Source organism: Physeter macrocephalus, chromosome 20, assembly GCF_002837175.3.
Source record: "Physeter macrocephalus isolate SW-GA chromosome 20, ASM283717v5, whole genome shotgun sequence".
Classification (NCBI taxonomy): Eukaryota; Metazoa; Chordata; class Mammalia; order Artiodactyla; family Physeteridae; genus Physeter; species Physeter macrocephalus.
This window is the reverse complement of record NC_041233.1, coordinates 14,454,901-14,481,000: the sequence shown is the minus strand read 5'-3', so window position 1 is coordinate 14,481,000 and position 26,100 is coordinate 14,454,901. Positions and strand designations below refer to the sequence as shown.

Here is a 26,100-nt window from a genome sequence, read left to right as displayed (position 1 = left end):
AAATCAGTAATAGTGATGCTGTCTTTATTTAAAATTTAGATCCATTATGGATTTTTTGCATTAATTTTGGTTTTTAAAATATTGCATTAAAATATAGTTTCTCTTGACTACCGAATTTTTTGGCACCCCTCACTCACCTCACTATAGTCCTGGACCCCATAAGAAGCCAATTTAAGAAAAAAAGTAGATGAAAAAAGGATAAATAAAAGCAAGAGCTAGTTCTTTAAAATAATGAATAAAGTAGGCAAATCTTGGGCAAATGCGATTAAAGAAAAAATAAATACATGCCACATTAAATGGAAATACATTTGAAAATTACAAGGAAATGGGTGATTTCCTAGGAATATATACATAATCAAATTTGACCAAGGGTAAGGGAAGAAATGGACCTGACCAAACATGAACTAAACTGGAAGTCTACTTTTTAAAAGGTCACCATGTCCAGAAAGTTTACACTTGAAGTTCTACTGAACAATCAAGAACACATAAATTGTTATTCTAATAATTATAGACTGTAGATAATTCATTTTTTAGAAGCCAGCACAGTCTATACACAAAAACCTGAATTAGCACAAAAAGGAAATTATAAGTCAAAATCATTAATGAATTCAGATGCAAAAATTCTAGTTAAAATAATATCTTAGAACACTGAATCCAGCATTGTACTAAAAGAATAATAAGCTATTATTATGACCAAATAAGGTTAATTTCAGAAATGCAAGGACAGATTATCATTAACAAGTCTCATATACTTAAGTCAAATTAAATGATAAAATAATGATTATAAAAATAAATAATAAACAGGCATTTGTAAGGATTCAGCAGCAAAACTCTCAGTAAAATACGAATTAAAAAAAGAAAAGCTAGGGACTTCCCTGGTAGTCCAGTGGTTAAGAATCCTCTTTACAATGCAGGGGATGCTGGTTCAATCTCTAGTTGGGGAACTAAGATCCCACATGCCACGGGGCAACTAAGCCCGCGTGCCACAACAAAAGATCCTGCGCCCACAACTAAGACCCGACGCAGCCAAAAAACAAAAATAATATTTTTTAAAAAAGAATAGCTAAACATAATAAAGATTATATGCCAAAACATTATACTGAATGAAGAAACACTGATGTATTCTTATGAAAACCAGGAACTAAAAAGAGATTCTGGCTAGTAACATTATTGTAATTAAACTCACTATAGAGGGTCTAATAATATAATAAGAAAATGAAATATGTGGCTTAAATATTAGAAATGAGGAAATTAAAAAATCTTTACTTGCAGATTACATGGCTGTGCACCTAAGAAACATGACATTGGACTAACATGGTTTGAGCTAATAAGAAACTTGTAAGACGGTTAACATATAACATAAACATACAAAGGCTAACTGCTTTCCTCTGTATTAGAAACTAATTATAAATGTAAATGGCATTAAAATTGATTAAACTTGATTAAAACTTGATTAAAAATATAATAAGAAAGGTATAGTACCTAAAGAAATTTATACTTTATCAAAGTTTAATAACAAGATTTGATAAAAGAGATTTATTGGAAACCTTCAAATTAAAAAAAATTATGCTTCCCTGGTGGTGCACTGGTTAGGAATCCACCTGCCAACGCAAGGGACACGAGTTCGAGCCCCGGTCCGGGAAGATCCCACATGCCACGGAGCAACGAAGCCCGTGCACCACAACTATTGAGCCTGCGCTCTAGAAAATATAATAAGGTATAGTACCTAAAGAAATTTATACTTTATCAAAGTTTAATAACAAGATTTGATAAAAGAGATTTATTGGAAACCTTCAAATTAAAAAAAATTATGCTTCCCTGGTGGTGCACTGGTTAGGAATCCACCTGCCAACGCAAGGGACACGAGTTCGAGCCCCGGTCCGGGAAGATCCCACATGCCACGGAGCAACGAAGCCCGTGCACCACAACTATTGAGCCTGCGCTCTAGAGCCCGCGAGCCACAACTACTGAAGCCCGTGCGCCTAGAGCCGGTGCTCCGCAACAAGAGAAACCACCACAATGAGAAGCCCATGCACCGCAATGAAGACCCAATGCAGCCAAAAATAAAATAAATAAAATTAAAAAAATTAAATCCTTCCCACATTACAAGTATAATGCAATGACAATCTCAAATCTCAACTGTATCATTCTGTATCATTTTGTAACTATCGAAATCATTTTTTCAAGTTCTTATGGAAGAATACATACATTTTGAAAGAGAAAAATAGTGAGAGGGACCTTTCCAAATCAGACATTAAAGTTAAATATAAAACAGTCTGGCAGTAACACAAGAATGGACAAACTAGTCAGTGTAAAAAAATACAGAATGAAAATTCAAAAATACACATACATGTATAAATTTATACATATACATATATAAATGTTGGATTCTCTATTCTATTCCACTGACTCTTCAGCCATTCTTGTGCCCATTCATGTACATATGTAATGTGATAGCGGCAGTCAGTCCATTCTCCATCGGAAGAGAGTATGGCTTATTTATAGTAAATGAAACTGGCATAATTGATGGTTCATGTCTAGAAGAAAACAAAATTAGATCCTCATTTCAAATATACAGTACATCCATCAAAAATTAATTTTAGGGCTTCCCTGGTGGCACAGTGGTTGGGAGTCCGCCTGCCGATGCAGAGGATACGGGTTCGTGCCCCGGTCCGGGAGGATCCCACATGCCGCGGAGCGGCTGGGCCCGTGAGCCATGGCCGCTGAGCCTGCGTGTCCAGAGCCTGTGCTCCGCAACGGGAGAGGCCACGGCAGTGAGAGGCCCGCGTACCGCCAAAAAAAAAAAATTAACTTTAGCTGTGTTAAAGACCTAACTTTAGTAAAATAGAACTTTAAATATTAGAAAAAAATTGAAGATGATTTGTGCAACCTGAAAGGGAGGATGGAGTGGGGAGAAGCAGGAAATAACAATAAGATAGGAAACCCAAAGACTAATAGGAAGATGAAAGACAAGCCCAAATGTTTGTCATTACCTCCACGCCCAAGGCCAATATTTCCAGAGGTTCTAAGTGTCTGATAAATAATGCTACTGTATATTCACATTTTAAGGAATATTAGCACTGTTTTTTCAACAATATTTGGAGCAACTTTTTGGCATCCTCCTCATAGCCCTGCACAGGTTGATCTACACCATGTGCTGTAAATGGCTTCAATAAATACCTCATGAATGACATTGCAACTGCAGGAAACTGGTCATCTTGGTGCCCAAGTTGAGCCCCAAGTGTTTCTCTCTAACCTGCCAATGACGGGGCAGGGGCTATTTTCAAGGTCCATAGGGACCGCCAATGTCGAGAGAATTGTCTACGGCCTCCCCCAAACACACTGAGGCTTTTACCACAAGTGATATCATCTTTCCACTCAGGATTATGTAAGTGTCCCCTGTCCTGAGAAAGTCCCAAAGGCATTGAATAAATGTCATCTGTTAGGGGATTTGTTAACACTAAGGGAAATTACTCAAAAGAAGCAATTGGGAAATAATCATTTACATTTTCTTTTAGGTCTCTGATATGAGTTGAAGTATAGTCCTTTTACATATAATACTTAAATGATTACATGTCCCAAATAGTATTTTTGAAGATATTAAGAAAGTCAGCTTATGAACGAACTATTGATAAAAGACTGATGATTGAATTCTAAGTATTCATTTACAAACTCACTTATAAATTAACTTAGGAGCATTTATAAACTCCTTTCAGTTACAGATCTATACGTAGGAAATACTTATTTTCAGACTGTCGTCATTTCTCTGGTCTTGTGCATTTAAATAGATATCTCCCAAATGTTTAGTCTTACCTTTTACAAGGAGGCATTTACTCCCATGTTACTAAAGAAACTGGATTGTTGAATTCAGAAAGTTGGCAAAAAAAAGTTTAAGTAATATTACATAAGAAATACTTTCCTGGACCTGCATCTCATGTCTGCTTGTTCAAGGTATCTTATAGAGCAGATTTTGAGCTATGATAACTACATTCCTGGCATATGTCAGACCCTCTATAACTTCAATTAGTTACGCTATATTTTTATTGAGTGCCTACTATACGACTGGGATAATTTGTTGTTTTTATTTTAGGTACCGAGAACAAACAACAAATGGGAAACCTCAGACTATTGGAAGCTTATGCTTTATTTCCAATAGACTTGGCAAGAAAAGAAATATTTCACTACTGCTTGGCTCAGATGACTGGATGGCGCACTGGCTAAGTCAATTTGGATAAAGAATTATTAAGAAATAATACTATAAAGGACTAGGTCTTGGGGGATCAACTCAGGAAAGAATCTGACCTGAGAAGAACCTTTCAGTACCTAACTGAAAAGATGTAGCCTTGGGAACAGACACACGGAGAGAGATTTTTGCTATCTTTTCTATCTAACCCCTGAAACCCACAGTGGGCACAAATGGGTGGCAGGCAGGACTTATTCTAATGAATGACGTAACACTAAGGATCAACTGTCCACTCCATGAATTATAGGAACTCTGCTTTCATTATAATGGAAAATGGAGTTTTGACCATGCAGTGTGTTAATCTTAGTAAATGAGCACAGTTAAGTGAGTCCAAATTCCAACTTGATTTGTTCAGTTTGTTACTAACTAAAAGACTATTGATTGTCATGGGGAATACCTGCTTCTCCAAGAAGTTTACAAAAGTGCCCACTGACAGGGCTAAGATGGCAGATAATCACCTAAGGTCTATATGTATTCGTCTGACTCGTCCATTATAAAAAGTGATTATTTTTTTCCTGGATCATGGCACTTCTTCACATCTTTAAAAAGAAAAAAATTATGGGGTATTTTTTTTTCGAAGTGCAGGCTCATTAACCCCAAATTATCAGTCTTTCTTACAAAGGACATTATCTACATGGGAAACTATATATGTGGGTGTACACTGACAACTGTACATTCTCATAAGTAAGTTTTTGCATATATTTAAATAACACGATTTAATTGGGAAATTTCCTATGCCACTTTTGAAACTATATTACTTACATTAGAGATCACAAGGGAGTAACTGGGTTAGTAACCAGTTTATCACATTAAAATGTATTTTTAATGTATGCTAATTTCAAAAGGCTCATAGAAGAATCCGCATGCTTTAGTGGTCTGCACACAGTATTGGGAAGAATGGCTTGGGAATGACTTGCACATCTCTGGGCAAAGCACTGAATTCACTGGCTCTGCGTTTCCTCATTTATAAAACTGCAGCTAATACGTATCTTCTGCACAAAAGAAAATGTTATTTACACAAATAAGGAAGTTGAGCCTAGCAATGTTAATTATAACATTATTTACCTTCAGAGTCTTAAAAAAACAGAAGAAAAAACTTCTTAGGACAACATGATTGACTCAAGTATGTGAAGATTTAAACATTTTTTAGGAATATCTGGCATATATATATACATATATATATATATATATATATATTTTTTTTTTTTTTTGTGGTGCGCGGGCCTCTCACTGTTGTGGCCCCTCCCGTTGCGGAGCACAGGCTCCGGACGCACAGGCCCAGCGGCTATATATATTTTTTTTTTTTTTTTTTGTGGTGCGCGGGCCTCTCACTGTTGTGCCCCTCCCGTTGCGGAGCACAGGCTCCGGACGCACAGGCCCAGCGGCCATGGCTCACGGGTCCAGCCGCTCCGCGGCATGTGGGATCTTCCCGGACCGGGACACGAACCCGCGTCCCCTGCATCGGCAGGCGGACTCCCAACCACTGAGCCATCAGGGAAGCCCTGGCATATATTAATTAAAATCTCAGGATACAAAGCTTATGAGTAACTCAAGTTACCTAGAACCCATTTATTACTGAGAACTGGTGTTCGGAGGGGCCTGAGGAAAAATCTTTATTTTACACAGGAAACCACTGGAGGCCCAAGGACGTTAAACACTTTTCCTAAAAACAAGGGGCTGATGAGCAACTAAGCCATAACCGGAAGGTCGATTTTCCAGGCGTTCCTCCTTTGTCCCATCTCCTATTATGTATTTATTATTTAGAGAAACAGCAAAATAATAAGGGAAACACTGGCCTTCAAATATTAATCTATCCACTACCAATGAAGAGTAATTATTCCACGACAGCTTTTGAGCAACAGGAACTGTGATCATCTGAAGTGAATTAGTAGTACTATCCAAGAGTCGGGCCCATTTAAGATTGCCAGAATTCCCTTTCAAGTGCTGAGAATCCGGGGAAAAGCGCGTCCTTGTGAGGCCTTTGGGGCAACGAAGGAACCGTCCAACGGAAGGATTTCTAGTTTACACTTGAAAGCACGAGGCGCGTCGAGCAGCAGGGCTAGGGGAGCGCGGGGCGGTGGCTCCGGGACCCCCTCTCACTCCCCCGGAGCCCGCGCCGCCCGGGACCGGCTCCCAAACCCTCCGCCACTCGGGTCCGCGCACCCAACCCCCGGCGGGAGGCGCCTCCCCGGGACCAGCCTCGGCCGCGGGCAGGGGGCGGGCGCTCGGGGGTCGCGGGTACCGGGCAGGGACGGCGTACCTCCGACTCGGGCGTGGTTCCCGCCGGAGTCATCCCCGCGGGGGTCGTCCCCCCGGGAGTCGTCCCCACAGACGCCGCCATGATCCAGCCGCCGCACGGCGGCCCCTCGTCGCCGGGGCAACCGGGGCGGGGCCGGGGTCGCTGGGCTGGGGAAGTGAGCACCACGCACAGCGGCTTCCGGTCCGGAGCCGCGTCCCCAGCTGGAAAAGGGCTGGGACCCGGTGGCGGTGGGAGCGGGAGACCTGGGCCCGGCCGCTGCGGGGCGCTCTGCCGGGAAGGCCCGCGGCGGTGCCTTGAATCACCGAGTGAGAGACAGACTGGTTCCTTTTAGTAAGAGTGAAAAAAAAGAAAAAAAAAAAAAAAGGCAATTTAAACGAACGTACGTGGAAGTGACCACTGCAAACACATAGCAAGTTATCAATAAGTATTAAAGTGAGATATATTATTGGAATTGATCCTTGATTGATATTTGATATTGAGGAATTGTCATTTTAAAGTGTGAGGAGGTTATTGTCATGTTGACAAGGAAAAACCGTCTTTATCTTCTAGAGACAACATGCTGAAAGATTTAGTGATGATACGGTAAAATGCCAGCGATTTACTGCAAAATCATGATGGGTAGATGGATAATGAGTGGAGGTATAGTGGAAGAATCAAGATTGGATACATGGAGGGAGTGTCGTCATTATACTATTATTTCTACTTTATATATATTTGAGTTTTTCCGTAATAAAAACATTGAAAAACAATACATTTAGTAATAGTATCAGTAGTCTTCTCTGGATGATAGTACCTGCTTTGATAATGAAATGTGCTTTGCTTATATTAACCTGTGTGGGAGTTGCTATGCCGGAAGCTTACTGCAAAAAATCAGACATTATTTAAATGCTTCACTTTCGCCATCTGTAAAATGAGATAATGACAGTGTCGGCCTCATTGCATTACTGTGAGGATTTAACATGTTAATATATGGGAATGTTTAGAATAGTATCTAGTACCTGTAGTCAGATGTTACTAGGATTAGTATTAGTTTGTACGTTTCTCTTGACTTTAGTCCATCCTGTACAACACCTGCCAAAATAATATTTCCATCATAGACTTCTTCTTACATTTTCCCACTTCCTTTCAAACCAAATTGAACACTTTAGCTTTGTATAACCTCATGATAATTGTGCCTTTCCTTGTCTTACTGTTAAGATTTTGCACACAATTTGTACTAACTGGTGTTTATGAATTGTCTCTACTTTTGTATATGTTTGATTAGTCTTTTAAGTGGAGTGTGGAGTCCTCCTTTCCTTGATATTTTCATGCCTAAAGAAACTGGTTTAGCTCTTAGTACAGAATATTCATTCAACAATGAGTTTATGATTTCTAACACTGTTTAAAAAGGACTATGTTAGACTTCCTCAGTTAGTGAAAATATAGTCAGTTTTTAGTGATTGCCAGAGTTAATACTTAAATGCTACCACCTTACAAACTCATTACAATGCTTAATATTTGATTTTTTCCTTCTGATCACCACTTCAAAGAAATGGAAAACAACGGGTCATCTTCTGCTGAGTAAGAACCCTTCACATTCTTTAAATTTAGCCTTTGGTACATTGCTAAAGCATTTATTTCTCTAAACTGTAGTTCTAGTTTTCTCAAATGTCTGATTTATTTTCCTGGCTTTTAATTGTTCTGCCATTTCTTTGACAGTTTTTATGTTTTCTTCACCCCTTTTTGGTTTTGGACCCCAGAGCTAAATGGAGGACTCCATTAAAGATGGAATCAATTCTAACAGTGACAGGAGGGTTACCCCAGGGAGAGGGGAACTGTTTTGTAGGAATTTCAGTTTTACTGTATTTAATACAATAATTTATTGGAGAAGTCAGTTTTGAGGAGGTAATTTAATTTTACGGGGCACAATTTTTTTGCCCAGTAAGGAGTGGTGTTGAAAACCCATTAGCCTGAAGGTTACTTTTAATTTGCACAAGTTGAAGCTGATTTTAGCTTCTCACTTCTTTTGTACGGAGGTGCCAACAAGAAAGACACATCTCAGTAGGTGATATGCTTTCTTACATGGAAAGGTCAGTTAAGTCTTCCTTCTCAAGTCTCTTTTGAAGATAAAGGCTTCTCACCGAAGCCTGAAATTCCATTCCTTATCTTAGTTTATTGTTTTAGGGCTAGCAGAGAAAAGGAAACATATGGGTCTGGTAGTTTACAATTATTTTCTTTTAAAAGACCTCTGACTTTTAGCACATCACAGTGAAATATGGGGTAGCTTGATGCTATTATTTGCTCAATTGGATTGGCCCTTGTTCTAATGGAAGTACTCCAATCTACACACCTATAAACCTATGAGTAGCAGATTTTACAAATGGAATCAAATTTTCTTGAAGAGGGATAGTTTCATAATTTTACCAATTGAGGTATTGGATGTTTAAAATAAACAATACCAGAGAAACATTTAGGAAAGGGCTAGATAATTTTATAATGGGTATTCATGGTCTGGTGTGGCAACATAAGACAATGAAAACTGATGGTGAGAATTCAGCTGTCTTCTTAGGGTAGGGAAACGTTTCTACTCCACTCCTCATGATTTATGTGTTACTGGTTCATTTTAAGTATAAGTGAAGTTCTTTAACAATAAATGAAATAATGGCAGTAATGAGATTAATGACATAGTAGTAGTTCTAACACTGTGATTCCTGAGGTCTTCAATCTATTACGTGACACCCGTGATAGTCTAAGAGGATCAGGCTGGAAAAATTCCAATTTGAAATAGTACTGAGAGACCACAAAATTGTGGAGGTGGAATTTAGATAACACTCTGTATTCAAGCCTTCAGATACATTTGTTAGATGTAGAAAGAAAAACGATGAAAAGCATTTTAATTTGTGAATAATCGCCTTCACTCTTTGTTACATATTTAATTTTTAGCCAAAAAAGTAATCCATTTGCTAATCAATTTTGAAATATATTTCATTTTCTTAACCTTTACATAATTCTCACATCTGGTCTTCTCATTTCAATCAAGTGCCTTAATCTGTTCAAGTCATATTTGAGAACATTTTAAAGTCTCACCTTAATAAAGCACTTTTAGGAGATGGCATAGTAAACCTACTGCAGTAGAATGCATTCTATGACTGACTATTATTGGTGGGGGGGAGGGGAGTGTAATGATTTTCAATTAACGGTTGGTATGATTTTGACCTTGTTCATGTAATACTGTGTCCTGTCTTCAAAACTCTATACTCTCCCATGGTGGGCATATCTGTTATTCTTTCTTTCTTCAGTTATTCCCTTTACAGTGGATCCTTAGGCCCTTCAGAGGAAAATTCTGTCTTTTTCCCAAATCAGAAAAATCTCTTTTCCTAACCCAGAGACCTCTTTAAGTCAGTTTTGTAACTTGTTGCTTTTCTTCCTGATAATCTTTAAAAAAAAAAAAAAAAGAAAGGGTCTCTTACTCATCACCTCTCCTTAACCACTCCATGCCCTGCAATTGGTCTCTTACCTCCTTTGCTCTCCTAAAGCTCTCCTCTCAAGGGCTGCCCCTGGGTCCTGTCTTCCTTGGTGTGTGGCCATTCTCTGTTTGTCCCTAATGTCCACTTCCTGCCTTCTCCATTTGACCTTGTACCCTGGAAGGCTGACCCATCAGCTGGATTTGCCAAGTTCCTCACCCTCAGACTTGTGATTGGGTTTGGCCAGTGGGAACACCATCAGATTAATGGTAGGAAAGTGAGGTCAGGGTCATTTATTCTGCCTGTTTCCTTCCTGCAGGATTACAAGTTGGGAGTGGCCGGGTTCCTACACCAAAGGACTTGATGGCTGCTGCTGGGCCCTCAGCCCCTCCATCGCCTCTTCAGGCCGAGGGTTAGTAATGGCTGCCGCCTGTTGCTGAGCCCCAGGCTGCTTCCGCATCCCTTGTTGGTTTCCCTGATGTCTGCCCACGTGTTTATACATAGCTCCTTTACCAAAATTCCCGCAGTTCCCACCTTTGTGCCATCTGTTTCCTGTTGGTACCTTGGCTGACATCAGCAAAAATTAACTCCAAAACATTTAATGTGGAAGACTAGGCCTGGCTTGATCAACACCACTGCTGTCCTCCACTTAGTTGTGCAATGAGCAGTACTGTCTGTAAGTGACCTTGAACAATTACCCAGGTAAGACTGTATCTCACTCCCATCCATTCTGCATGTGGAGGAACTGATGGTTTGCCCCAGGACTCACAGCCAACAGGGGGGATTATAACTCCCCATGGGTCCTGTGCTATCCATGTCCTGGGAAGCTGTCTGTCCCAGTCTTGACAAGACTTCTTTAAAACTTGCCCTGTAAAAAAGGCAAAATAACAGATCACCTGGGCCCCGCCATCCCTCTCCGTGGATGATGAGGGAGTGTGAGGAAGGAGCAGCGCCTTCCTCTTCTCTTCTTGTTGATCCTGGCCTTCAAGGTTGACCTTTCCCAATAAAACCTCCCCTGTGCCCTGTGGTGTTGGGGAATTCACCTGGAAACCGGGAGGGACACACCTGGCAGGGGAGCATGCTTGTGAGAATGCATGTCATTCACAGATTCACTTCTCCCTGCATGTGTAGATTTATAATTTGCACATTAATTATTTTCATTTAAAAATTGTTCTTTATTGTAGCATTTACGTTAGTATTTTTACCACTCCTTTTACACCTCAGGGAACTACTTCGGAGTCCTTGATCCATATTTGTGGACTAGTAGTTTAATGCAAAAAACAAGTTAACAAACCTAAGCAACGATACACACCTTAAGTGAAAATGCTTCCACTGAAAAAAACTGCACCGTTTCCAGAACGTTCATCCAGGCAAACGGATGCAAATTCCTGAAGTGCAGGCAGAATCTTTAAACACATGATTTGAGTTAGCCATAAACAATTTTTGTGAAACTCAAAATTTATCCTACGTTTTACATTTGTGAAATATGTATGATCAAAACAGTTTCACTGATTTTTTTTTTCCTCCTAAGACTGCCTAAAAGTGACTGGGTGCCATTTAATTAATGGCAGGGGGCTCCATTGCACTTTGAATATATTTTTGAGAAAATTTATCCTGGGGGTTCTGGGAAGGGCCTTGGCTGAGCAAGTATTGCCCCCTTCTCTGTGCTGCCTCCCGCCCCACTCTACTTTTAAATATAGCAAGTCTAATTTTACCTGTTTTACATAATAGCTTTCTTGTGAATTTAGGATTTTGAGCTTTAAAAAGTTTGAAAGCCATTAGGTAATCTCTAAGGAAACTTCATCTCTGAAAATTCTAGTACAATATAATTTCCCAAAGCATTCATAGGCTGAAATGATCACTTTGGCAAACACACAGTATTTCTGTTATTAAACATTTCTGATGTATATGCATGTTTATGATTCTAGGGAAGGAAAATAACATTCATTATCTCATTTAATCATCAGAATCCACTGTCATGGTATTCCACACAGCATTGCTTTTGATTGAGGAACTGCAAAAGTGCAGCACTGGGCCCACGCTCATGGAATTCACTGGCCTTACCATATTCCCCCTGTCATCCTGAAGCAGCTGGCTTGATGGAACAGTGGAATGGCCTTTGGAAGACTCAGTTACTTTGTAGGCCTAGGGCAAGGTTATCCAGATGGTTGTACATGCTCTGAATCAGCATCCAATATATGGTATTGTTTCTCCCACAGTCAGGATTCATACATCCAGGAATCAAGGAGTGGAAATGGAAGTGGCACAACTATTACTACCTTAATGACCCACTGGAAAAATTTTGCTTCCTGTTCCCATGTCCTTATGCTCTGTTAGCCTAGAGGTCTTAGTTCCAGAGGGAGGAATGCTTCTACGAGGAGATACAACAATGATTCCATTGAACTGGATGTTATGATGGCCACCGAGCCACTTTGAACCCCATACTTCTGAATCAACAGGCAAAGATGGGACTTAAAGTGTTGGCTGGGGTGATTGGCCCTGACTACCAAGGGGAAATTGGGCTACTACTCCGCAACAGAGGTAAAGGAGAGTATATCTTGTATATAGGAGACCCCTTAGGGCTTCTGTTAGTATTACCAGACCCTGTGATTAAGGTCAATAGAAAACTACCAAAACCCAATCCAGGCAGGACTACTAATGGCCCAGACCCTTCAGGAATGAAGGTTTAGGTCACCCCACCAGATAAAAAACCATGACCAGCTGAAGTACTTGCTGAAGGCAAAAAGAATATATAACAGGTAGTGGAAGAAGGTAGTTATAAATACTACCACCACTGATGAGTTACAGAAACAAAGGTTATAATTGTCATGAGTATTTTCTACTTACTTTGTTATGAATGTATTTGTGTGTGTGTGTGTGTGTGTTTTCTTTCCTCTCTTATTCCCTTATGTAATATAAGGTGTATTGACTTTATATCACAGTATTTATGTATTATTAATTTTACATCACAGTTTTCAAGTTACAGGATATCAAGAAGACTAAACAGAGAAAACAAAAAGACAAAAACTCTCTGTCTGCTCAAAAATTCCATTTTAATAAGGTACTAAACCTAGATTTCATTTCAAGACATAAGAACCCACTAATTAGTATATTGGAAGGCTTTTTGTCTATGCAAATTTGAGAACTTAAGATCTGCAAAGAGCCTGATATTATATGTGATGTTTCTTTAACTGGAAATCATATCCTACTGGTTGATGGTTAATACTTTATTAGAAAGTGATAAGTGCTATGGGGAGAAACAGAGCAGTTTGAAGGGGGATCAGAAGTGTGGGGTAGGGAGAATCTGTGCATATTGAAATTTCAAGTAGAATGGTCAGGATAGGCCTTGGAAAGAGATGACAATTGAGCAAGCTTATCATCACCATTATCATAACTAGCATTCTGGCTAACTGCTTTCTGTGCATTTCTTATTTAAATTTCATAACAGATATAGTCACTGAAGCTTAAAGAAGTTAATTATTTACCCCGTGTAACATAGCTATTTAGTGGAGGCTATGGAATTTAAATGTAGGACTATCTGATGAAGGGCCACGTTGTGCGTCCTGTACTGTGTCTCAAAGCAGTGGTTTCCTAACTGTATTTGGAGGTTGCAGTGACATTTGATTTGACATTAGTTTTTCAAAGCATCTATTATTAGCCATATCTTTAAAACTCGGTTTAAAACCATGTACTCAAATATATAATAATTCACATGTTGACATATTGGAGGGTCTCAACCCATTAAACTAAGGGTTAGGTAGGTACTTTTTGCACATGTGCAAATTTTTTTCCACTTCTGTGCATATATTTGAACATTGTACAAATGTTTCATTGTCTAGGAATGTTTAAATTTTGCATGATTAAGAAAATTCAGGCGTTAGCAGGCCTGTTCAACATAAAATTGTAAAACAGCTCGTGTAGCACAAGGTAGGATCGGGAATGTCTGCTGATTGCGTGTTCTCATCATAGTGGAATCGTTGACAACTCATTGAAAAAAAGAACCAATAACGTGTTTATATAATGTCATATGAATGGTAATTCTAGCACCATTGGTTAGGTTTAGATGCTTTTTTGCCTGACTTATAATTGAGATATATATGTAATTGCTTTTATTTTAAGCTCTGAATTACTTAATTGAAGAATATCCTGAGACTACAGGGAAGCTTTTTCTTTATTTTAATCTACCATTTGCAATTACTTAATGTAGGTCAAGTTTTTTTATTAATATTATGAAGCCAAGTCAGAATATTGGAATAAATTCAATATTGAGACTGACATGGCTGGAATAGTCTCATTATGTTAGTTTTTATAGTTAGAAACAAATATATGTTATACTAAGTAAATATGTTTATAGTTATAATAGCATGTTAAAATAGACTATATACCATACGTTTATATAAATAATATAACACTTTCATCTATTTACATATTGAAGCTTAATTTTTAAAAATGCAGTAGGAGGGGGTATACGTTGAAATCTATTGATGTAAACATGGAAGTAGTTTCTATAATGACAATTACCTAGGGAATTAGGAAATAACGTAGATTGTACCCATAGTTGCCCTAAATGAAACTAGGAAATACTGCTCCATTTTTAAATATAAATAGTCCAATAAACAAAATAATGTGTTTTCTCTCATTTATTTTAATCTATATAATCGTGACATCAAGGAAACAGAATAGTATAAAAACCTTCATGATTTCATTACTCAGTCGTTGACTTTAGGTGACTGAACTTGGAAGGAGGTAATTGCTGGGGTGTTGGTGGTAAAGGGACAATTCACTTGAGTTTGAGATTGCCACTGCTGTGCTTACAGGTCTCCAAATTTTACCCCTTACCCCTCAACTCACTTGGGGACTTACACCTAAAGTTCACCTTCTTGTGTAGGCAGAATGTAAGTTGTTTTCTGCGAGGAATATGAGAAGTGGGCATTCATAATATTTATTTCCATGAGTATTACTTTAGCCACTAGAGAAAATTATCTTCAGTGGTTGATTAATACGTTGAAAATAGCTTCATTTATATGGAAGCCATGTCTTCATGTGGAAAGACTGAGAAAAAATATTAACCCAAAATTTGTATTGAATTAGTGGAATTATTGAAATGGATTGAGGTAATAAGAAAAACAAAAATGCCCCAACTAGAAAAATAGACAAGGGTGTGTACTGGCACATCTTAAAAGAAGAAACATTAATGAAAAGAAACACATGAAAGAGGTTCAACCTCAATAAAGATAAAAGAAATGAAAGTTAAAACAATCATAGTATCTCTTGCCAATCAAAATTCACAAATTCTGAGGTACTTCTTGTGGACCTGTAAATTAATAGAGTTTCTGGAAGTTCATATGACAGTATGCATAAAAATATAAAGATTCGCATACTCCTTGACCTGGAAATTACATTTTTAGAAATGTGTCCTATGGACATACTCATAAATATCTGAAAATCTCATCTGTAATTTTTGGTATAACATTGTTTATAATCGTGGGGTTGGGGAGAGAAATAAAATAATGTCAAATAATTGGGCAAAGATTAATTGTTAGATCCATAAAATGAAATTCTATATGGTTATGAAGTATCATGTTTGAGAAATTGTTCATGGCTAATAAAAAAGCACAGCACAAAGATATACACAGCATGATACTCATTTATGTATCTGTATACATATATATGTATAATATATATAGTATGTATTATATACATATTTAGTAAAAGAACTGGAGGAATGTTTACTAAAATATGTGGCGTCTTTGTGTGATTTGTCTTTTTTTTTGCTTATTTGTACTTTGCAAATTTTCCATAATAAACAGGCAGCATTATTTTTTACTTTTTAATGGAAAATCTCAAACTTACACAACAGTACAGAGAACAGTATAATGAACCTCCGTGTAGCTATCACTCCATTTCAACAACTATCAACCAAAGTTTAAAAAAAAATTTTTTTTTGAAGTTCAGTTACCCACAAACCATTGTACCCAAAGCTCCTGGAGCTACTTACTGTGATTCTTCATGGAGGATTTCTCATATCTTCCCTTGAAAAATATTTTGTTTCCACTGCCCAAATCCTGTTTCTAAAACATTGGCTTAGTCACCAAAAATTTTTGTTAGAGAAAGCTCAAAGCATTTCAGTGTTGTTAATGAAAATAATCAATAATGTGATTTTTAATTTTTTTACTCAAGTAAAAGCCACATCTCTGTTTCTGGCAGTTTATCACTGTTTCTCTGAATATATAAACAAGAAGGTTATGAAAAATGAGATCCAAAAGGCGATGTGGCTGGTTGTGTGAGGTCCTTGCATCTCTTTCTTCATTTAGTTTAGGGATTAGGCAGAATTTGGTAAAGCAAATTTAAGTTAAAGGGTCCATATACTCTGCGATCCGTTTGAGGAGCACTTCCATTCTTGAATTCAGAATCTGAAATACAGAACGTGCTGTGCAAGCAGATGTTGATAAGCGGATTTTAGGAGAAGTTAAGAGCCAGCCATGTCTGCTCCAAAGGATTATGTGCTTCCATGCAAAAAACAGATTCCCACGAGTTTAAATATTTTCCCCACTGAAGAATGAACGACCCAAAGAGGTGCAAAAAACACCATCTAGTATGTTTATAACTAAAAACCTCTCTTCCAGACTCCTGTTTTTGTATCAGCTTTAAAGGCACATTTTCACACTGTATGTTAGTGGGAGTGTGTGCATTTTGATGGACTAACCCCTCTGGTGAACTTTAAATGTGTGCTATTTTTTAAAATCCTAGATAACTTACTTTTGGAAAGTGGAAAATTGTTTATTTCTTTTATTTCCATAAGGCCCAATACTATGCTTCCAATGCACTCAGTAGAGCTGGACCATAAAAATAATAAATGTGTGACAACATGAATATAAACATAATAAATGTCATGCTTTCACGTGGCAAATTGTCAATATGTATTGACATTTGTTCTTACGGCATCTATTAAGGCCACACCATATTTATTAACTCTGGGTTGATTACACTGCTCCATTAACTTGGTGATTTCATTTTAGTTTGAGGGATTTTAGCTGCTGAATTAGTTTAAATTTTATGCACAAGCCCAGAAGTCCTTGGGCAGTGAACACATTTCATATATATAAAATAAATAATTAATGAAGAAAAGTTGTTTTGGAGAAGCAGAAAACAACAGAATCAGGATCAGATAACTTTTTAATAACACAAACTGAGAAACTGCTCATTGAGATTATAGTCACAAACTGTATCAGGTATGTTCATAGGCTTTTTAGTAAAATACTTTAGAGTAGAAATAACTTATATCAGAGGGAAACATTACTTCAGTAAGAAAACATATATTGAGCCCACCTGGCTAGTGTGAGCAATAAAGGAAGATGCATGTGAGGCACAAGGCTGAGTAAATCTGTTTCTGAACTGATTTTAAACATGATATCGCAGAAATTTCATGAGAAACATGTTCCCCTTCTGATAAATCCCACAAAAGTTGCCAAAAAGACTAGTTAAGAGAGAATATATTGGCTGATGTCTTTGTAACTGAGCAGGACCCTATGGGACTTTCCTGGGGTAGACCCCTCCCCCATATCCTCTGCTTTAGCTCCTCTCTGAAGTACCTAGATAATAGTAGCTGATGCACATCTCCTGAGTTGTTTTACAGGTACTAAAACCCCTACCAAATGGAGGGAATTAACTACTTAATGACCATGAGCACCATAGCCCCAGACCTACTGGGATCCCGAGGACTGATAACGTTAACACCTGTGACACCGCCCTGTTACCTCACCATCAACCAATCAGAGAGTTGCGCACGAGCTGATCACGTACCCTGGGACGGTCCTCCCCTACCTTGCCTTTAAAAGTGACTTGCTGGAAGAGTTCGGGTTTTTCGAGCATTAGCTGTCCCGGACTCTTAGTCCTGCAAGAAACGCTGCACTTTGCTTCACTACAAGCCGGGGCCAGTAGATTGGTTTTACTGCGCACAGGCGAGCGGACCCAAGTTTGGTTTGGTAATAATTTTGGTACCCAAAGTGGGCCACGGTCCCGAGTGGATGTCTCCCCTTGGCACATTGACCCTGACTAGTGGTGGCTCCCAGGACCTGTCCAGCAGCTACCTAAGCATCTTTTCCTCAGGGATGGTCCCCAGCTCTTGCTGCCGCACTGGCGTCCTTGGCCCACAGAGCTTCTGTGGTGAAGAAAACAAGGCACTCGCATCGGCCGCTTGAGACGTCTTTGGTGAGTAATGGGTCTCACGTGTGATAACACCACGGTATCCCTCCCTACTGCATTGCCCTCGCCTACGGCAGAGCATTGGTTGGGATTTTCCCTTTTGGACAGTCATTTTGGCTTCATCTCCGATGGGGCATTAGTTGGGGTTCTCCCTTTTAGATAAAGCATGGTCACACGGCTACATCTCTGACTGCCGGAGCATTGGTTGTACCTCCCCCCCCTCCCCCGCACTGGTAACCACTAGTTTGTTCTCTGTATCTGTGAGTCTGCTTCTTTTTTGTTATATTCACTAGTCTGTTGTATTTTTTAGATTCCACATATAAGTGATATCATATAGTATTTGTCTTTCTCTGTCTGACATTTCACCTAGCATAATGCCCTCCAAGTCCATCTATGTTGCTGCAAATGGCAAAATTTCATTCTTTTTTATGGCTAATTCTCCATTGTATATATATATATACCACATCTTTATCCATTCATCTGTTGATGGACACTTAGATTGCTTCCATATCTTGGCTATTGTAAATAATGCTGCTGTGAACATAGGTTCATGTATCTTTTCGAATTAATGTTTTTGGTTTTTTTGGATACATACTGCTGGGTCATCTGGTAGTTCTATTTTTAGTTTTTTGAGAAATCTCCACACTGTTCTCCACAGTGATTGCACCAATTTACATTCCCACCAACAGTGTAGGAGGGTTCCCTTTTCTCCACACCTTCTCTAGCATTTATTGTTTGTAGACTTGTTGATGATGGCCACTCTGACAGGTGTGAGGTGATACCTCATTGTGGTTTTAATTTGCATTTCCCTGATGATTAGTGATGCTCAGCATCTTTTCATGTGCCTGTTGCCCATCTGCATTTTCTCTTTGGAAAAATGTCTATTCAGTTCTTCTGCCCATTTTTTAATCAGGTGGTTAGTTTCTTTTGATGTTGACTTGTATGAGCTATTTATATATGTTGGATATTAATCCCTTATTGGTCATATCATTAGCAAATATTTTCTCCCATTCAGTAGGTTGTCTTTTCATGTTGTCAATGGTTTCCTTTGCTGTGCAAAAGCTTTTAAGTTTAATTAGGTCCCATTTGTCTATTTTGCTTTTATTTCTTTTAGGAAATGGACCCAAAAAATACTGCTGTGATTTATGTCAAAGAGTGTTCTGCCTACGTTTTCCTCTAGGAGTTTTATAGTATCCAGTCTTACATTTAGTCTTTAATCTATTTTAAAGAATATGAAGGAATTGTAACTGAGCACGACCCTATGGCGCCTTCCGGGGACAGACCCCTCCCCCATATCCTCTGCTTTAGCTCCTCTCTGAAGTACTTAGATAACAGTACCTGATGTACCTTTCCTGAGTTGTTTTACAGATGCTAAAACCCCCACCAAATGGAAGGAATTAACTACTTGATGACCATAACCCCCAGACCTACTAGAATCTAAGGATTGATATTGTTAACTCCTGTGACAACACCCTGTTACCTCACCATCAACCAATCAGAGAATTGTGCATGAGCTGATCACATACTCTGGGACTCTCCTCCCTCAACTTGCCTTTAAAAATGCTTTGCTGAAACCCCATCAGGAGTTCGGGCTTTTTGAGCATTAGCTGTCCCAGACTCCTAGTCTGGGGCCCTGCAATAAACGCTGTACTTCACCACAACCTGGGGTCAGTAGATTGACTTTACTGCACGCAGGTGAGCGGACCTAGGTTTTGGTTCTGTAACAGCTTCTTTAGCTTGTAGTCAGTCTCACCTGTGTAATATACAGAATAGTAGTCTGTTATTTTAGCTACTATCTATTAACAAGGCATAGGCTACACTTGGGTCTGACCTGTCAGTTCTCACTAATTTAATTTATTGTCCTTTCTGAAGGCACTTAGAACATCCAAAAAAAAATGTTTTAAAAGCCTTAAAAACAAATGAGTAAACACATGTTCTACTTATCATTTTGTCAGACTGAACAAAGTTCTTTGGATGTGCTCAACAGCTCCTGGATGGAGACAAACATGATCAGTTAAATAAATGAACAATTTCTTTGGGATCAGAAAGTTTCAGCAGAATCTATTAATTTTTATGAGCATTAACTGACAAAAATCTATGTATTTGACATAACCTATGTGTCTGTAGGACACTTCCTGTTAACATCAGAAACAGAGAATTGTGCAATTCATATAAAAATTGTAGCATATGGCAGAGTCTTTACAATGGTGGGAAGATAGGCCAAAAATTATGTTTGTAAATTTCTGAAATGATTTCCAGAAACGCATTACAGGCTAAGTGCTTTATACAGTATGTATTGTTAGCAGGTGTTGTGAGTACTGTATTTCTTACAATACATTTTACTCCTTTATACTCTTTAAGGGAACAAGCAGCATAATTGGAATTCCTTTGAGAATGATTTGTTAGTTATTTTGGACCTTTATAGGGAGTAAATGGTAAATAAGAGCTGAGTTTTTGGACATTAGTATCTATTGGTTGAGCAGATTATACTGTAAATTTTAAAAAGGAAGGGCAATTTAGGCAATGATACTAACAGCTGCACAGTTATTGTGTAATAGTGGCCCACCTGGGCTGAATTGTGAATTGTAAAACAAAGCTGAATGCTTTCAGTTTCGTGATGTATTATGCTACAAGGGAAGCTCTCAGTTAAGCAACATGTAGAGCTACTGTCAGACCATCCTTCAGCCAAATTACTAGTACACTGAAAAATGACTACAGTGATATCAGTTGGTGAGATCATCACAGCCTGCTTCTCTTAATGTTTCCATCATTCCTGATCCCGATTTTACATCTCAGTAAATTATTTGTGGTAGTAAAGTGTTTTCTCCTCCTTCATTATATTAATTGTTGGTAGATGGTCTATTAATTTAAAAAAACCTATTCAGCTCTTTGAAATTGAAAACACATGAAGACTTTTCCCACCTTCATCAGGAACAGTGTAATAGTTAAACAATATCTAGGCAGTGAATTACATGCTATGATTTATATAGGTAATGTGCAATGATTTTAAACATAGAGGAATGTTCTTATGGGTAAAACTTAGCAAAAGTTAGCCTTTTTGCACTGAAAAATTTACTACCATATGTTGTGATTGATCAGCTTTCTGTAACTTAAAGAAAAATGTTTCTACATCTCCATCAGGGCCCCAACTCGGTATTTCTTTCATTTTCCTCTATACTTTCTAGTGAGAAAGAATGGAGAATAATGGAGGCTCTAGAAACATGAGCTTTTAGAAAAAGGAGTTGAGACATTAGGAAACCATGTGGTCTTGCTGGGAATCATCTCTAATAGGAGCCAAAGAAAAGTTGGGCATTATATCAAGCATTGTTTTCTTTCCAGGTTTTGCTAAATCTGGCTACGTTTTACAAACACTTCAGGGGAAGTTCAGAGTTCTGCATCTTATTCCTAGATCTTTCATATGACCCCGAGAAGTCACTTAAGTTTACAGACTTGTTTGAGATGGATTTTAAGCCACCTTTCAATATACATCATTAAAGAAAAGGGTTCATTTGGGTGGTTTCTTTTCACACATACTCAGACAAAAGCATGGAAACTATTCTTCTATTTTGATGCAAAGAGTAAGTAATTCAAATTTTTAATAAAGCCAAATGGCTGCCTGGGTAAATCTGTTAATCAGTTTTTCTCTTTGCTTGTTTTCTTTTAGTAATGTGGTTTCCATTAGACATTTCAATTCTGTTTCATTGCTGGTAAGCATCTGTTTTAAAATACAGTTAAAAATTGGTACTCTTGGTCCAATTCCAAGGGGCAAAATCAGCAGGAATGAGTAATCCCACAGCCTTAAGAAGAAACTTCTAAAGCATGAAAAAAAGTAATAAGTACTAAACTTTGAATAAAAGAGCCATAAATGAGTCTGGAAGCCTCATTTACATTGTAATGTGCATACCAGCATGATGTCATTATCAATTAGTGTGAGTATTTTCTAACAGCCACCTATTCCGAGTATGCAGTCATTATTTTTTAGATTCCACATATAAGTGATATCATATAGTATTTGTCTTTCTCTGTCTGACATTTCACCTAGCATAATGCCCTCCAAGTCCATCTATGTTGCTGCAAATGGCAAAATTTCATTCTTTTTTATGGCTAATTCTCCATTGTATATATATATATACCACATCTTTATCCATTCATCTGTTGATGGACACTTAGATTGCTTCCATATCTTGGCTATTGTAAATAATGCTGCTGTGAACATAGGTTCATGTATCTTTTCGAATTAATGTTTTTGGTTTTTTTGGATACATACTGCTGGGTCATCTGGTAGTTCTATTTTTAGTTTTTTGAGAAATCTCCACACTGTTCTCCACAGTGATTGCACCAATTTACATTCCCACCAACAGTGTAGGAGGGTTCCCTTTTCTCCACACCTTCTCTAGCATTTATTGTTTGTAGACTTGTTGATGATGGCCACTCTGACAGGTGTGAGGTGATACCTCATTGTGGTTTTAATTTGCATTTCCCTGATGATTAGTGATGCTCAGCATCTTTTCATGTGCCTGTTGCCCATCTGCATTTTCTCTTTGGAAAAATGTCTATTCAGTTCTTCTGCCCATTTTTTAATCAGGTGGTTAGTTTCTTTTGATGTTGACTTGTATGAGCTATTTATATATGTTGGATATTAATCCCTTATTGGTCATATCATTAGCAAATATTTTCTCCCATTCAGTAGGTTGTCTTTTCATGTTGTCAATGGTTTCCTTTGCTGTGCAAAAGCTTTTAAGTTTAATTAGGTCCCATTTGTCTATTTTGCTTTTATTTCTTTTAGGAAATGGACCCAAAAAATACTGCTGTGATTTATGTCAAAGAGTGTTCTGCCTACGTTTTCCTCTAGGAGTTTTATAGTATCCAGTCTTACATTTAGTCTTTAATCTATTTTGAATTTATTTTGTATGTGGTGTTACAGGATGTTCTAATTTCATTTTTTTTTTACATGTAGCTGTCCAGTTTTCCCAGCACCATTTATTGAAGAGACTGTCTTTCCTCCACTGTATAGTCTTGCCTCCTTTTCATAGATTAATTGACCATAAGTGTGTGTATGGGTTTATTTCTGGGTTCTGTATCCTGTTCCATTGGTATATGTGTCTGTTTTTGCCAGTACCATACTGTTTTGATGACTGCAGCTTTGTAGTATAGTCTGAAGCCAGGGAGTGTGATTCTTCCAGCTCTGTTCTTAAGATTCTTTTGGCTATTCAGGGTCTTTTGTGTTTCCATACAAATTTTAATATTTTTCTAGTTCTGTGAAAAATGCCATTGATATTTTGATAGGGATTGCATTGAATCTGCAGATTGCCTTGGGTAGTATGGTCATTTTAACATTGATTCTTGCAATCCAAAAACACAGTGTATGTTCCCATCTGTTTGTGTCTTTAATTTTACCAGTGTCTTATAGTTTTCAGAGTACAGGTCTTTTGCTTCTTTAGGTAAGTTTATTTCCTAGGTATTTTGTTCTTTCTGAGGCAATGGTAAATGGGATTTTTTCCTTAATTTCTCTTTCTTATACTTTGTTGTTAGTGTATAGAAATGCAACAAATTTCTGTATATTAATTTTGTATCCTACAACTTTACTGAATTCATTGATGAGCTCTAGTAGTTTTCTGGTGGCATCTTTAGGACTTTGTACGTGTAGTATCAAGTCTATCTAAGATATGTCTTATTTTTATTGTACCTAGGTTTACTGAAAGTCATTAAGTTCATATTATGTCTTTTACAGAGTTTGTCAGCAAAAGAAAAAAGAAAAAAAGGTATGATTTTCATAAGGTATAAAATAAAGGTAAATGAGATGAGAGTTTGCAGGTGAACTCTTAGAAGTAATTATGTTTTGGGTATGTCTGTCTAAAATACTTTCTCTAGATTTATGGCAACTTGTGTTTTACTAAGTTAAATGATGAAAATTTATTGAACATCTAGGTCATTTCAAATAGAGGTTATGAAATATGTTCATACATTTCCCACTGGGAAGTACAGGTATGAGTTCACAATTGCTTGCTTCTTGGTATTTGCTAGAGATTAAGGTTTTTAGGGGTTAAAATTATATGTAATTAAAGCAGCTAAAATAATAAGGGAAATATTTCAGTATGCCAGGAAGGTGTGTTTTCAGTAAAAGAAGGTGTGAAAAACACATTTTTGTCAAAGGGAAAAAAAGGGTAATTTTATGCTACAGCTGTTTGTTTCTGGATGAAAAAATAAGGGACCAACTAATATGGATACAGGAAGTTATGGAAGGTTTGTAGAAACAGAGCCCTGAAAAAGGAGTTTTGTGCATGGTCGGGCTGGGGTTAGATTAAATTTAATGAGGTAAATGGATTTTGTTATTAGAAGTAGGCTGGTGTAGGGTTAGATTTGGTTCCTCTCTGTTAAAAGAAGTTTTCTTAGAATGCTGCTTTTGATAACAGATTATGTAAACTTTTGAAGTGATCTATATTTGCTTTTGAAATCTTTTGTCATTTTGGTTAAATGAATAAATATTCAGTACTTTATGATGCTATTTGACCAAGTGTTTTGAAAATTTTTGATATTTCCAACAAACTTGTTGCTTATTAAATATACCTTGTACATCTGCTTTGGCCATTGAGGAGGGGAATGGATTTAAAAGTCAAAATGAAGTAACTATGGTTCAGACATCCAAGGTAAAACTAGGTGGCCATTGTGCACACAATTTCAGACACATTCGTGTATTGCTGAGAACTTGAATTTTCCAAACTATCAGATTAAAGGACATCACTAGCTGTTCTCAAAACAATATATGCTAGCAGCTGCCAACTGCAACCTTATTGTCTGAAGGTCTCCTCGTCTAACCATGGAACTTTTCCCTTAACGTTGAGCATAGTAGTGACAAGAGAGCTCAAGCTATAGATTCCCAGCAGAAGGCACTAGATTCTTTAGGTATATATTAATACCCCTGGAAAAACTGAAACCCAAATAAACAGAATAATTCAAAAGTCTGCTTGGTTACAAGATATTTGTAGAGAGGATGCACTCCATAACTTATTGTCCTGGTTGCCATATGGAACACGAAGACTCCTTTGGGAAATACTACAAGGGTGCATTTTGATCATTACCCTAATCGTGATATGTCTACTAATTTTCAAATGTCTGGGTGCTATGACAAAGCCATCAAAAACAGAGATAATGTTTTCAAAATAAAATATTGATGCTAAGCTTGGGACTCTAGAATTCGTTGAAATGGAAGTCAATGACTTTCTCTTCTCTAATCCTGAAAAACTGACTTCACCCCTGTTCAGCAGGAAGTAGACATAGCAGTCATTGCCCCATTCCCCTCCTCAGGATTGAGGAGTATCAAAGAAAAGGGGGGAATTGTAATCAAGCAGGCCCCTGTGGGGCCTTCCTGAGATAGACTCCCCACCCCCCCCATATCCTCAGCTTTAGCTCCTCTCTGAAGTTCCTAGATGATAGTCTCTGATGCACATTTCCTGAGTTGTTTACAGATGCTAAAACCCCCCACCAAATCGAAGAAATTAACTACCTAATGACAATGAGCACATAGTACCTCACCATCAACCAATCAGAGAATTGTGCATGAGCTGATCACATACTCTGGGACTCTCCTCCCTCAACTTGCCTTTAAAAATGCTTTGCTGAAACCCCATCAGGAGTTCGGGCTTTTTGAGCATTAGCTGTCCCAGACTCCTAGTCTGGGGCCCTGCAATAAACGCTGTACTTCACCACAACCTGGGGTCAGTAGATTGACTTTACTGCACGCAGGTGAGCGGACCTAGGTTTTGGTTCTGTAACAGCTTCTTTAGCTTGTAGTCAGTCTCACCTGTGTAATATACAGAATAGTAGTCTGTTATTTTAGCTACTATCTATTAACAAGGCATAGGCTACACTTGGGTCTGACCTGTCAGTTCTCACTAATTTAATTTATTGTCCTTTCTGAAGGCACTTAGAACATCCAAAAAAAAATGTTT

At 37.9% G+C, this 26,100-nt stretch overlaps 1 protein-coding gene and 1 long non-coding RNA gene across 9 annotated transcripts in view; one reads left to right on the top strand and one right to left on the bottom strand.

Annotated features, from left to right (window-relative positions):
• CABCOCO1 (ciliary associated calcium binding coiled-coil 1) overlaps positions 1–6,689 on the bottom strand; it is a 141,783-nt gene extending 135,094 nt beyond the window's left edge. For 6 of the 7 annotated variants that reach the window (XM_055080835.1, XM_028481141.2, XM_028481142.2 and 3 more), the window contains exon 1: positions 6,504–6,689. In XM_055080835.1, coding sequence (XP_054936810.1) covers positions 6,504–6,584 — 81 coding nt within the window. In that variant the 5' untranslated portion in view covers positions 6,585–6,689. The remainder of the gene's footprint in view (positions 1–6,503) is intronic. The other variant, XM_007108840.4, reaches the window with a different exon arrangement.
• Positions 6,690–6,696: 7 nt separating this feature from the next.
• Positions 6,697–12,658, top strand: LOC114484627 (uncharacterized). Of its 2 annotated transcripts, none has more exons than XR_003677758.1 (4): positions 6,697–6,882; positions 10,266–10,358; positions 10,474–10,648; positions 11,914–12,658. It is a non-coding gene; the product is annotated as an uncharacterized lncRNA (long non-coding RNA). The 2 variants fall into 2 exon arrangements; XR_003677759.1 differs by lacking the exon at positions 6,697–6,882 and adding an exon at positions 8,036–8,063.
• Positions 12,659–26,100: the final 13,442 nt, after the last annotated feature.